The sequence below is a fragment of the Brassica napus genome, chromosome A2 (genome assembly GCF_020379485.1).
Source record: "Brassica napus cultivar Da-Ae chromosome A2, Da-Ae, whole genome shotgun sequence".
Classification (NCBI taxonomy): Eukaryota; Viridiplantae; Streptophyta; class Magnoliopsida; order Brassicales; family Brassicaceae; genus Brassica; species Brassica napus.
Window position 1 is genome coordinate 9,833,888 of NC_063435.1, and position 13,743 is coordinate 9,847,630.

Here is a 13,743-nt window from a genome sequence, read left to right on the forward strand (position 1 = left end):
ATGGGCTTTCCCATCTTTTCAACAACAATCAAGGGCGAGGACTTACTACCATTCCAAACCTAACTGAGAGCCAACAACCTTTCCACGTTCATCTTCAAGTCTTCCACCGACCAAAAGGATTAGTATGGATTTGGGCTCAAGCTGATGATTGTAATGACATGGGCCCAATCCTACTCTAAGCCCAATATCAAAATAATTCCTTTTTTTTCCGCATCTTCTGCTTCGGTCTGTGTTTTTCCAATAGCATTAGAAGAACTGATATAATCCTTATATATACAAAAGGATTAGGTCAGAGTTTTTGACTAGGGGTGGGAAAAAAACCGAACCAAACCGAGTCAAACCAAACCAACCAAACCGAAATCGATTCAAACCAAACCAAAGTCTATTTCAAAACCATTCGGTTGAAAATTTTCCCAACCCGAATGGTTCGGTTCAGTTCGGTTTAAAACCAAACCGAACCAAAAACCGATGTGTAATTATTTAATTACAAATATTAGTAAAAACCAATATACTAAAATTGTAATACTAAACTATGTATTTCTATTTTTATTCAGTAACTTATATGCTTCTAACCTAATATGTAATCATCAAAATATTTGATTTAAAAAAAATAGAAAAGTTTTATTCTTAATTCTTATATATATGTAAATGTAGATGTTAAATCAAACCTAAAACCTAAAGCAAATTTTATTAAAAACAAAAAATCTTCTCCACAGCGTCACATGGAAGATGATTCATTGAGCTACTACTTTCCGGAAGCCATTGAGCTAAACCAGTGTGCTTTGTAGAGGGACGACTGCTACTGAGAACGTCCTACTAGCTACTGAGCTTGTCAAGGACTACCATAAGCCATCGATCTCATCTCGCGCAACAATAAAAACTGGACATATCTAAAGCTTTGACACAGTAGTTGGTCGTTCAGATACTCTGGTGCCATGCGGTACCCGGATATGTTTGTTGCCTGGATTATGCGTGTATCGACACAGCGGCGTTCTCGGTCTCCGTAAATGGGGAGCTTGAGGGCTTCTTTGCTAGTAGCAGGGGGATTAGACAGGGATGCTCATTGTCTCCATATCTCTATGTCATCATTAGTAATGTGCTATCGAAGCTTCTAAACAAGGCGGCCGGGGGAGATCTTATTGGCTATCATCCTCAGTGTAAAGATGTGAATTTGTCCCATCCGAGTTTTGCGGACGACATTGTTGTTTCACAAATGGCTCACCCTCATCACTTCGTCACACTCTCTCTGTCTTCCAGCAGTTCGGGGATTTATCAGGGCTGAGAATCAACATCGCAAAGTCTACGGTGTTTGCAGCTGGCCGGGAGAAAACATGCTTTGGAAAATGAGCAGCAGTGGTGGGGCTGTCGATCTCTGCGTTGCCTATTAAGTATTTGGGCCTTCCTCTCACCTCTAAAATCATGTCTAAGAATGATTATGAGCCTTAATATCAAAGGTTAGGAAACGCTTTCTCCTGGACAAGTAAAGCTCTTTCCTATGCAGGTAGGCTTCAGCTCATTAAGTCAGTAATTGCGAGTGACCAACTTTTGGTGTGCTGCTTTCTGTCTTCCTCAAGCATGTATTGATGAAATAGAGAGTATGTGCTCGGCTTTCCTATGGAGTGGCTCGCCCCATGATTCCTCCAAGGCCAAAATCGCCTGGGAAGAAGGTGTTACCCGTATGCAGAAGGTGGTTTGGGTATTCGACGGGTGCGTGAAGTTAGTACTGTGCTCATGCTAAAGCTTATATGGAGGCTGTTCTCGTGCACCTCTTCTCTGTGGGGAGACTGGTGAAGAAATATTTTTGAGAGGGGAGACATTCTGGGATGCAAAGGATACAGGGCTGGGATCATGGGTTTGGAGGAAATTGTTGCGGCTTAAACCTTTGGTGAAAGGCTTCTAAGAATGGATATAAGGATGGATGCAGTGTGAGGTTCTGGACTGATAATGGCACCCACTAGGCCGCCTGATTGAGATCACAGGAGAGGTCGGTACGCAAAAGCTTGGTATAGCAAGGGAGTCAAAATCTGCGAGGTCTTGCGTGATGGTGTATGGAGGTTTCGAAGCTGTCGTGATCAACACATAGAGATGTAGTTCTGAGTGTCTCCGGCCTTCCGCTATCTCTATCAGCAGTCCTGATGGTGTGTTGTGGAAGTATGGAGAAGATAACTATAAGGATGTGTTGTAGCGCGGAGGTTTGGCAACAGCTACGTGGGCGAAAGGAGGAAGTAAGGTGGAGCAAGCTAGTCTGGTTTCCCCAAGGAGTTCCCGCTATGCATTTATAACCTGGTTGGCCATTAGAGACAGACTAGCTACGGGTCATCGTACTAGACAATGGGGCATGGCAATGGTGGGTTACTGTGGTGAGCCGGATGAGACAAGAGACCATCTTTTTTGCGTTGTCCATAACTTCACACTCTGGTTACAGGTTGTAGGCAATCTGTTGGTTCAGACCCTGACCGGACTGGGAAATCACGCTGCAAAGTATGCTTTTGGGTCTTATGATCGGCTTACTTCTATCTTATTGTGTCTGGCCCTGCAAACCTCCGTTACTTCATATGGAGGGAGGGAACGACCGGCGACACAACGGGACGGGAAAAACTGTAGATCAGCTGGCTCGGCTAATTGATAAGTCAATAGGAAAGGATTACTGCTGCAAACTATACCGCTCGAATCAAAAGCTATATGGACTGATGCAGAGATGGTTTAGTGCTCATCTATAGTCTAGAGTTTATGCAGTAGCCTTTAGTAGTCTAAAAACTCATTTTTGTACATATGTTCTTTTAAAGTTGATCAATAAATTTAACATTTCATCAAAAAAAAAAAAAGATGATTCATTGCAGGATTTTAAATAATGATATAAGAGACATTACTAATGATGTTGTTTTTTTTACCTTAGTTAACTTTCATTTGTTTAATACTTATATAATTTTGTGACTTTTTGAAAAGTTTTTTTTCAGTTTTATATTTAATTTAGTTCACTTATCTTTAAAAAAATTAAACTAAAAAGAATCTAATTAAACCGATCCAAAATACAAACCGAACCGAATCGAATACAAACCAAACAGAATACAAACCAAACCGAATATAAACTGAACCGAACACAAACAAACCAAACCAAACTAACTATGGCTTATTTCATTAGAAAAATACTAGAACCGGACTAAACAAACGAACCGAACCCAAATAAAGGTAAAAAACAAAAATAAATAACTTGTAAATATTAAAAACTATAAGAAATTACCTAATAGTGAGTTGCCTCTCACTCAGCAGTGTTATAGTCATTTAGCTTGAATTTGGAGGTTGTTTGTGGCTAGTAATGATCAAAGTGACCACTTGGTTGTATGCAAGTGTCCACTTCATTTCGCTCATCTGGAACCAAGTGACAATGAAAGCTTCTAATGCTTCATCTCCCTGGTCCATTGATTTTTTTAATCTTTCTCTAACAACCTCACCATCATGCATCCTATGCTGAAGATTTCCAATGTCGCGTTGTTGCATTCCAAGTCTGGCATATGTTTATTCTGAGATGTCCTTCAGCTCTTGGTAGACATCTTCTTCAGCAAGTCTTGAGGAGAACGTGATCTCACCAAGCTTATCATGTATAGCCTCTCGGTACCAGCTGTTTCATGATCTGGTATAGCCGGTGTCGATCGATGGGTATGTATGTATGTCATCAATGGTGATGGTTATGCTTGAGAATCGAGTGTCTCTGAATCGTGTCCAGGGTCACAAGTGATATGAATTTTTTTCTTACTAGAAGAGTTACAAAAGATGAAGTTAAGGAAAGAGTTTTTTTTTCTATTAAACCTGATAGTGCGCCTGGTGTTGATGGAATGTATGGGTTTTTCTTTCAAAAATATTGGGATGTTCTGGGTGATCAACTTACCAAAGAAGTCCGTTTTTCTTCGAAACGGGTATTATGCCATCGGAACGGAATTATACACAGTTTTTTCTTATACCAAAGAAGACAAATGCTTCTCTGATGTCTGATCTTCGGCTTATTAGTTTATGTTCGGTTATGTTCAAGACTATTTCTAAAATCCTAGCTGTCAGACTTCAGCATTTTCTTCCAAAGATCGTTTTTCCAACTCAATCAACATTTGTATCAGATAGACTTATATCTGATAACATTATTCTCACCCATGAAGCTGTCCATACCCTTAGAACTCATGGTGCAATCTCAAAATTTTCATGGTAGCTAAGACGGATATGTCAAAAGCTTTCGACAAAGTTGAATGGAACTATTTGAAAGCTCTTCTACAGTCTCTTGGTTTTGACAATCTTTGGGTTAGATGGATCATGTCTTGTATAACCAAGGTCAACTATTCTATTCTTTTGAATGGCCAATCATTGGTTTCATTTCCCTTGAGAGAGGTTTAAGACAAGGCGATTTGTTATCTCCTTTTCTCTTTGTTCTTTGCACTGAAGGGCTCACGCATATGCTGAACCAAGCTGCTTCCAGGGGAGATTTAAATGTGATTCAATTCAACTTGGATGGTCCTGAAATTCACCACTTTTTTTTTGCAGACGCTAGTCTATTCCTCTACAAGGCTGATATTTACCAATGTCAGATCTTTCAAGACATTTTACACAAGTATGGTGAAGCAACAAAACAGGTCATAAACCTTTCAAAATCCTCCCTCACTTTTGGTAAGAATATCAGTCTGAATTTAAAAGAACATATTCAGTCAAAGATTCATATTTATTCAGAAGGTGGAGCTGGAACTTATCTTCGTCTTCTAGAATGTTTTAGTGGCTCGAAAATGGAAATGCTTGCATATATTCAGGAAAAAATGAAAGGCAGGATGTCTAGTTGGAAAAGAGATCATTTTGAAGTTTGTTGCCATGGCTATGCTAATTCACGCTATGTCTTGTTTTAAACTACCAAAGACCACATGCAACAATCTCACATCTTCTATGGCAACGTTCTTGTGGAAAGATTTGGAGGACAAAGGCAAGATACATTGGCTCAGCTGGGATAAGCTATGTGTCTCAAAATATTTGGGAGGAATGAGTTTTAAGGATATTGAATTATTCAATCAGGCTCTCCTTGCTACACAAGCTTGGCGTATTCTCTCTGATCAGTCGTCTATTCTGAGCCGTTTTTTGAAAAGTTGCTATTTTCCTAATGGAGCTTTCTTATCAGCTCCTCTTGGTAATAGACCCTCATATGCTTGGTGCAGCATCCTCTATGGCAGAGGACTCCTAGCTAAGGGTTTAAGGCATATGATAGGTAATGGTCTTTCAATTTAGTTTGGAGTACGCCTTAGTTGGTTGATGGAGAAAGGCTGTGCATTCCTCTTATGAAGAATATCTTGGTAGACTTAAACCTCAAGATATCAGACCTCCTACTTCCTAACACTCACTTATGGGACTTTCAGAAGTTGGAAAACCTATTTTACAGATAGGATATTGAGCTGATTTTAAAAAAAGCCAGTTATTTCTTCACTGGATTTCTACTTCTGGAACCATTCGCGCTCTGGAGAGTATTCTGTAAAGTCTGGATATTGGTTTGCAGAAAAGAATGCTAGAAAAGAGGCTTTAGTTTCATGACAAGCCCGGCCTTCACTAAGTGGTATTAAGCAATGCATCTGGACTCTTAAAACTGCACCAAAAATTAAGATTTTCCTTTGGAAAGTCATTAGCGGTGCCATCCCTGTTGTTGATCATCTCGTCGAAAGAGGAATGAAGGTTGACACTCAATGCCAAATTTGTGGTTTGGAGGGAGAATCAATGAATCATGTCCTTTTTACTTGTACTATTGCAAGGCAGTCATGGGCTCTATGTAACTTTCCTATTCCAGAGAATGGTTTTGACCCCTTCTCCATCTACTCCAACATTTACTACGTTCTACAGATGGGGAAAAATCAAAGTTGTCCTTATCATATCAGAAGGAGTGGCCCTTGGATTATGTGGTCAATATGGAAGAATAGAAATTGTCTTCTCTTCAATGGAAGTTTATCAGTGGGATCAACCTTTACGAGATCAATCTTTGAAGAGATAGATCACTGATTTTTAGTTAAAGATTTAGAAGACCAAGAGCGTGCAACTAATCTAGAAAGAAAGAAAAAAATTATTTTTGGCTGGAAACCACCACATGTTACTTGGTTGAAATGTGACATTGGTTATGTTTGGGACAAAAATCGATTTGAATGTGGAGCGTCTTGGATTCTTAGGAATTCAGATGGAAAAGTGTTACTTCATGGAAGAAGGTCTTTCAACAATGTTCTCAGCCAGACAGAATATTTTTTGAAAGTTGGAGCTGGGCAATTGAAAATATGAAATCCCCCCACTTTGATAACATTATCTTCTCTAGTGAAGATCATACTCTAGTAGGAGCTTTATCCAAACCAGCTGTTTGGCCCGCTTTAAAGTTCTACTATCGGAAATTCTCTTCTTTGCTTAATAATTTTTTTGTCTTGGCGAGTAGAATCGCCGTCACGCCAGGCCCTTAATGCGGCTTTTCGTATTGCTAAATAGTGTTGTTAAGGAAAATTTGTTTCAATCCTACATTGCTAGAGGTTTTCCTGATTGCCTTAAGGATCTTTTTATTTAGGAATCCTATGTTTTCTTTTTGTTCTTTGGATCACCTTTGATCCCTTTCTGTACTTTGAATGTATGTTCTTTGAGTATTATAATGAAAGTGTTTTAAGAATATATATATAAAAAGGAAAAAGAATCTCCCCTAAGAAGAAAACAAAAATCAAAACAAGTAAATGGAATATAATGGTAACTAGTAGACGTAGACCGACCTTAGGGATGAAATACTTGTTTAGAACCTCAAATTTTAGGGTTTCATATAATAGCCCCTAAAAGTTTGTATTTTTTCTTATAGGAAAACTCGCTTTTACATAAATATCTCTTATAGTCAAGACCGGATCTGGACACGACTACATGAAACATTGGAATTGATATCCTGAATTTTTTAAGGTTATATACAAAAGTTGAATCTCCTAAAATTATGGGAAAAATTTATAAGAAATATTTTTTAGTTTCTGAGTTTTCAAGCTCTGCTTACAGTCAAACTATATTTAAATATCTTTTATAAAAAAAAGTATCAAAATGAAAAAATAGAATAATATGCAATTCCTATAAACAAAATTAAAAAAATATAATCCACTTCAGTTTCCTTTTGTTTATAATGGTGTATGAAAGTGTATTTCTGAAGATATCTCGATTTTATTTGATCGTGATTGTTTTTGCACGTACGTGGTGTTCGCAAGCTGCTCGGTATTCAGAAGAGCTGGTCGGAGCTTTTTTTGTTGGGGTAAACTATATACATAGTATTAATATAATTATTTAGTTTGGTTGGTCGGCTCAGATTCAGTTTTACAAAGCTATGGTCCTATGGATCATCCAAATCCAAGAAGACCTAATTAAAAATTGTTACTTAGGGAATTGGATGTTTTTCACTAATGTAAAACCTGAATTGGGACCAAAGCTGTATTTTATTTTTGTTCTTTCTCTTTTAATAATATAAGATAGATATACAAAAGTTAGTATTTAACTAAGCGGTTGAACACGGTACGTATAAAGTTGAAGCGGACTCGATACATATAGGAAACTATATACAAAACAGTTGGATATTCGGAAGATGGAGAAGGTTGATCCCAACAAGAAAAGCGAAAATGAGATATAAAGTTCTTTTATTTTACCATGCATAGTAAAGTTTCAAATACAGGCACCCAACATTATTGTAAAAAGAAACTAAGAATTTCATTGCAAAGTCCACATCTCTTATCCTATTCTCCAGATTTGAACGGTTCCTTAAAAGAGTTGGCATCAACTGGCCTCGAACGAGGAGGAGCGAAAGCGCCGCGGAGTTTCAGAACTTCAGCGCGTCGCATCATGCCAGCTTTTGCGAGAAGGTCCCACTCCTGCAAAAGAAATCAGTCTTAGATGGGTATCAAAAAAGCAACTTGTTATGAATATATGAGATGGATGGATATGATTTAAACACATTACCTCTGAGCGACCAAGCTGCAAGTTATCAGGATTGGTGCGATCTACTTTTTTTTGCTTGCGACCAGGTCCCACACCTAATTGACAACCAAGAGTGGTAAATATCAGAATGAAAAACGTTATAGACAAATTCAGCAGTGAAATACTTACAAAATAAGCATGTGTTTCACTCTTGAGGTGCTTTGTGAAATCTTCAAAACTTGGGGCATCAAAATGGCAAACTGAACAAGACCAGGGAGATTCACCCGTTCCACGATCCAACCGGTAAGAAAAAATAAGTCTTGATGTTGTCTCCAGTTTATTATCGGCATCTGTGAAAACCAAAACAAAAATAAAAGGGGTTGAATTCACTTTAAAGATTCTAAACTGTATATTTCTATGGATCTAATTCCACAGTTATAATAAATTCTGTAAAATCTAGCTCAACAATTTTGTTTCACGTTTTAGAAACTGCGATTACAAATCGACCCGACTGAAATCAAATACAACTTGATCCGATCTAACTAAATAATAAACAGAAAAACTCAAGGATGAACTACTAATAAATTTTTTTAACCCTCGTGAATCAATTGTGTGACTTTGGTTAGGTACAAGAGAAAGGAATTAAAAATTAAAAACGGGTTTATTTGGAACACGATGACACATGTAAATTATATATTATTAAGATTCTGATTTATAAGAATCACACAATTTTGAACCTTATTGGTACACAGCTAGGACTACTGAACCCAAAATCATTTGGAAAAGTTAGAAGGAAGGAGGGAGAGAGAGGGAGAGAGAGAGAGGACAAACACCTGACAGTAAAGTTTCCCAGAAACAGAGTTTAGGCAGAGAGGGTGGAGCTGGGTTTGACTGAGGATAAGTAGGAAGAATTCTGTATCCTTTCACTTCAAGGCCAGAAAATGTAGAAGCTAAATGTTCCAGTTCCTCATGACCGGTTATGACCATTATAGTAGCCGGAGGAGGATTCCTACGGGACCACTGATACAAATCCGTGTGAACCCCTGTTTCAGAAAAGGAAGGCAATGCTGAATCCAAACAGTAACTTAAAAAAAAAAATCTAAAAATGTAAAAAGAGAGAGAGAGAGAAGAAAGAAGATTAACGGTCAGCATGTTTAAGAGAGATTCCAGAGGAAGAAAGCTTCCTCATGACGTCTTCACCAGGGATCTCTGTTAGGTTGTCGCTAATGGCAGTGATGGAGAGAGGACCATAGGGGCGATCGCGTCTTAACTTCTCCAGCGCCGTTTGTATTCTCGGAACCACCTGGAGAGGATCATGACCAACAGGAATCGGGCAGTTGCTGATGTTCCATATCACCAACGCGTTCTCCTCCTCATGCTGCTCCCTCGCCATGTTCTTGTTTTTGTTCATTTTCCCTACAAAATCAAAATTCATATTCACAAACAAAATCAAATCGCGGCTGATCTAATAAACTACCTAAGATACTGACTCAAGTTGTTGAATCAAGATCACCCACCTCGAATGTGAAACGTTTCGTTAGGTAGGGCAAACTATGGAGCGAGCGATGGATGAGACCGAGATAAAAGGGAACTAACTAGCTTCACCTTATATACAAAATGTTAGGCTGGTTTATATGGGCCGATGGGCTTTCCCCATCTTTTCAACCAACAATCAAGGGCGAGGACTTACTACCATTCCAAACCTAACTGAGAGCCAACAACCTTTCCACGTTCATCTTCAAGTCTTCCACCGACCAAAAGGATTAGTATGGATTTGGGCTCAAGCTGATGATTGTAATGACATGGGCCCAATCCTACTCTAAGCCCAATATCAAAATAATTCCTTTTTTTTTCCGCATCTTCTGCTTCGGTCTGTGTTTTTCCAATAGCATTAGAAGAACTGATATAATCCTTATATATACAAAAGGATTAGGTCAGAGTTTTTGACTAGGGGTGGGCAAAAAACCCGAACCAAACCGAGTCAAACCAAACCAACCAAACCGAAATCGATTCAAACCAAACCAAAGTCTATTTCAAACCATTCGGTTGAAAATTTTCCCAACCCGAATGGTTCGGTTCAGTTCGGTTTAAAACCAAACCGAACCAAAAAACCGATGTGTTAATTATTTAAATTACAAATATTAGTAATAATACCAATATACTAAAATTGTAATACTAAACTATGTATTTTCTATTTTTATTCAGTAACTTATATGCTTCTAACCTAATATGTAATCATCAAAATATTTGATTTAAAAAAAATAGAAAAGTTTTTATTCTTATATTCTTATATATATGTAAATGTAGATGTTAAATCTAAACCTAAAACCTAAAGCAAATTTTATTAAAAACAAAAAATCTTCTCCACAGCGTCACATGGAAGATGATTCATTGAGCTACTCTTCCGGAAGCCATTGAGCTAAACCAGTGTGCTTTTGTAGAGGGACGACTGCTACTGGAGAACGTCCTACTAGCTACTGAGCTTGTCAAGGACTACCATAAGCCATCGATCTCATCTCGCGCAACAATAAAACTGGACATATCTAAAGCTTTTGACACAGTTAGTTGGTCGTTCAGATACTCTGTGTGCCATGCGGTACCCGGATATGTTTGTTGCCTGGATTATGCGTTGTATCGACACAGCGGCGTTCTCGGTCTCCGTAAATGGGGAGCTTGAGGGCTTCTTTGCTAGTAGAAGGGGGATTAGACAGGGATGCTCATTGTCTCCATATCTCTATGTCATCATTAGTAATGTGCTATCGAAGCTTCTAAACAAGGCGGCCGGGGAAGATCTTATTGGCTATCATCCTCAGTGTAAAGATGTGAATTTGTCCCATCTGAGTTTTGCGGACGACATTGTTGTGTTCACAAATGGCTCACCCTCATCACTTCGTCACACTCTCTCTGTCTTCTAGCAGTTCGGGGATTTATCAGGGCTGAGAATCAACATCGCAAAGTCTACGGTGTTTGCAGCTGGCCGGGAGAAACATGCTTTGGAAAATGAAGCAGCAGTGGTGGGGCTGTCGATCTCTGCGTTGCCTATTAAGTATTTGGGCCTTCCTCTCACCTCTAAAATCATGTCTAAGAATGATTATGAGCCTTTAATATCAAAGGTTAGGAAACGCTTTCTCTCCTGGACAAGTAAAGCTCTTTCCTATGCAGGTAGGCTTCAGCTCATTAAGTCAGTAATTGCGAGTATGACCAACTTTTGGTGTGCTGCTTTCTGTCTTCCTCAAGCATGTATTGATGAAATAGAGAGTATGTGCTCGGCTTTCCTATGGAGTGGTTCGCCCCATAATTCCTCCAAGGCCAAAATCGCCTGGGAAGAAGTGTGTTACCCGTATGCAGAAGGTGGTTTGGGTATTCGACGGGTGCGTGAAGTTAGTACTGTGCTCATGCTAAAGCTTATATGGAGGCTGTTCTCGTGCACCTCTTCTCTGTGGGGAGACTGGGTGAAGAAATATCTTTTGAGAGGGGAGACATTCTGGGATGCAAAGGATACAGGGCTGGGATCATGGGTTTGGAGGAAATTGTTGCGGCCTAAACCTTTGGTGAAAGGCTTTCTAAGAATGGATATTAAGGATGGATGCAGTGTGAGGTTCTGGACTGATATATGGCACCCACTAGGCCGCCTGATTGAGATCACAGGAGAGGTCGGTACGCAAAAGCTTGGTATAGCAAGGGAGTCAAAAATCTGCGAGGTCTTGCGTGATGGTGTATGGAGGTTTCAAAGCTGTCGTGATCAACACATTAGAGATGTAGTTCTGAGTGTCTCCGGCCTTCCGCTATCTCTATCAGCAGTCCCTGATGGTGTGTTGTGGAAGTATGGAGAAGATAACTATAAGGATGTGTTTGTAGCGTCGGAGGTTTGGCAACAGCTACGTGGGCGAAAGGAGGAAGTAAGGTGGAGCAAGCTAGTCTGGTTTCCCCAAGGAGTTCCCCGCTATGCATTTATAACCTGGTTGGCCATTAGAGACAGACTAGCTACGGGTCATCGTACTAGACAATGGGGGCATGTGCAATGGTGTGTTTACTGTGGTGAGCCGGATGAGACAAGAGACCATCTTTTTTTCGCTTGTCCATATACTTTCACACTCTAGTTACAGGTTGTAGGCAATCTGTTTGGTTCAGACCCTGACCCGGACTGGGAAATCACGCTGCAAAGTATGCTTTTGGGTTCTTATGATCGGCTTACTTCTATCTTATTGTGTCTGGCCCTGCAAACCTCCGTTTACTTCATATGGAGGGAGCGGAACGACCGGCGACACAACGGGACGGGAAAAACTGTAGATCAGCTGGCTCGGCTAATTGATAAGTCAATAAGGAATAGGATTACTGCTGCAAACTACCGCTCGAATCAAAAGCTATATGGACTGATGCAGAGATGGTTTAGTGCTCATCTATAGTCTAGAGTTTATGCAGTAGCCTTTAGTAGTCTAAAAACTCATTTTTTGTACATATGTTCTTTTAAAGTTGATCAATAAATTTAACATTTCATCAAAAAAAAAAAAAAGATGATTCATTGCAGGATTTTTAAATAATGATATAAGAGACATTACTAATGATATTGTTTTTTTTTACCTTAGTTAACTTTCATTTGTTTTAATACTTATATAATTTTGTGACTTTTTGAAAAGTTTTTTTTTCAGTTTTATATTTAATTTAGTTCACTTATCTTTAAAAAAATTAAACTAAGAAGAATCTAATTAAACCGATCCAAAATACAAACCGAACCGAATCGAATACAAACCAAACAGAATACAAACCAAACCGAATATAAACTGAACCGAACACAAACCAAACCAAACCAAACTAACTATGGCTTATTTCAATTAGAAAAATACTAGAACCGGACTAAACAAACCGAACCGAACCCAAATAAAGGTAAAAACAAAAATAAATAACTTGTAAATATTAAAACTATAAGAAATTACCTAATAGTGAGTTGCCTCTCACTCAGCAGTTGTTATAGTCATTTAGCTTGAATTTGGAGGTTGTTTGTGGCTAGTAATGATCAAAGTGACCACTTGGTTGTATGCAAGTGTCCACTTCATCTTCGCTCATCTGGAACCAAGTGACAATGAAGCTTCTAATGCCTTCATCTCCCCTGGTCCATTGATTTTTTAATCTTTCTCTAACAACCTCACCATCATGCATCCTATGCTGAAGATTTCCAATGTCGCGTTGTTGCATTCCAAGTCTGGCATATGTTTATTCTGAGATGTCCTTCAGCTCTTGGTAGACATCTTCTTCCAGCAAGTCTTGAGAGAACGTGATCTCACCAAGCTTATCATGTAAAGCCTTCTCGGTTACCAGCTTGTTTCATGATCTGGTATAGCCGTTGTCGATCGATGGGTATGTATGTATGTCGATCAATGGTGATGGTTATGCTTGAGAATCGAGTTGTCTCTGAATCGTGTCCATCTCATGTTGCAAAGCATCCAGGCGTGTGGTCAAGAAATCTACACCATCACATAGTGGGTATTAAAAACCATCAGGCCGATAGGTGAATGATTGTAGCCTATCTTCGAATGATGCGAGTCGAGCGTCGATCAATGTTTGGATGTGAGCGTCGATCGATGGTTGAGCGTGAGTGGCGATCGATTTTGATCTTCATGTACCGACTGCATGTTGTTTCTGAAGCATGGCTATTTCTTGCTTCATCTCATATGTGCGTGTGGTCAGCCAGCTAATATTGTTGTCAAACGAGTAGTAGACGTCATCGAGCCTCTTTGAATGATAATCATTTGAAGTTTTGATAGCTTTGTAGATCTCTGCTACTAACTTATCAATCTCTGCGTTGTTGTAGTTGTTCTGCTC

At 39.1% G+C, this 13,743-nt stretch overlaps 1 protein-coding gene across 1 annotated transcript; it reads right to left on the bottom strand.

The window, feature by feature from the left end:
- Window positions 1-7,629: 7,629 nt before the first annotated feature.
- On the bottom strand, window positions 7,630-9,649 carry LOC106433955. Its single transcript, XM_013874794.3, has 6 exons — window positions 9,441-9,649; window positions 9,067-9,339; window positions 8,757-8,966; window positions 8,113-8,273; window positions 7,966-8,039; window positions 7,630-7,877 (listed from the first exon to the last, which is right to left on the bottom strand). The coding sequence occupies exons 2-5, from the start codon at window positions 9,332-9,334 to the stop codon at window positions 8,007-8,009; spliced, it is 672 nt and encodes a 223-aa protein (XP_013730248.2). The 5' UTR covers window positions 9,335-9,339; window positions 9,441-9,649; the 3' UTR covers window positions 7,630-7,877; window positions 7,966-8,006.
- Between the last annotated feature and the right edge of the window lie 4,094 nt (window positions 9,650-13,743).

Coding starts and splice junctions, on each gene's coding strand:
- LOC106433955 (XM_013874794.3), bottom strand. CDS start 9,334: ATGAACAAAAACAAGAACATGGCGAGGGAGCAGCATGAGGAGGAGAAC. Junction 8,967..9,066: donor CTCTCTTAAACATGCTGACC/GTTAATCTTCTT, acceptor TTTCTGAAACAG/GGGTTCACACGGATTTGTAT. Junction 8,040..8,112: donor GTGAAACACATGCTTATTTT/GTAAGTATTTCA, acceptor GTTGTCAATTAG/GTGTGGGACCTGGTCGCAAG.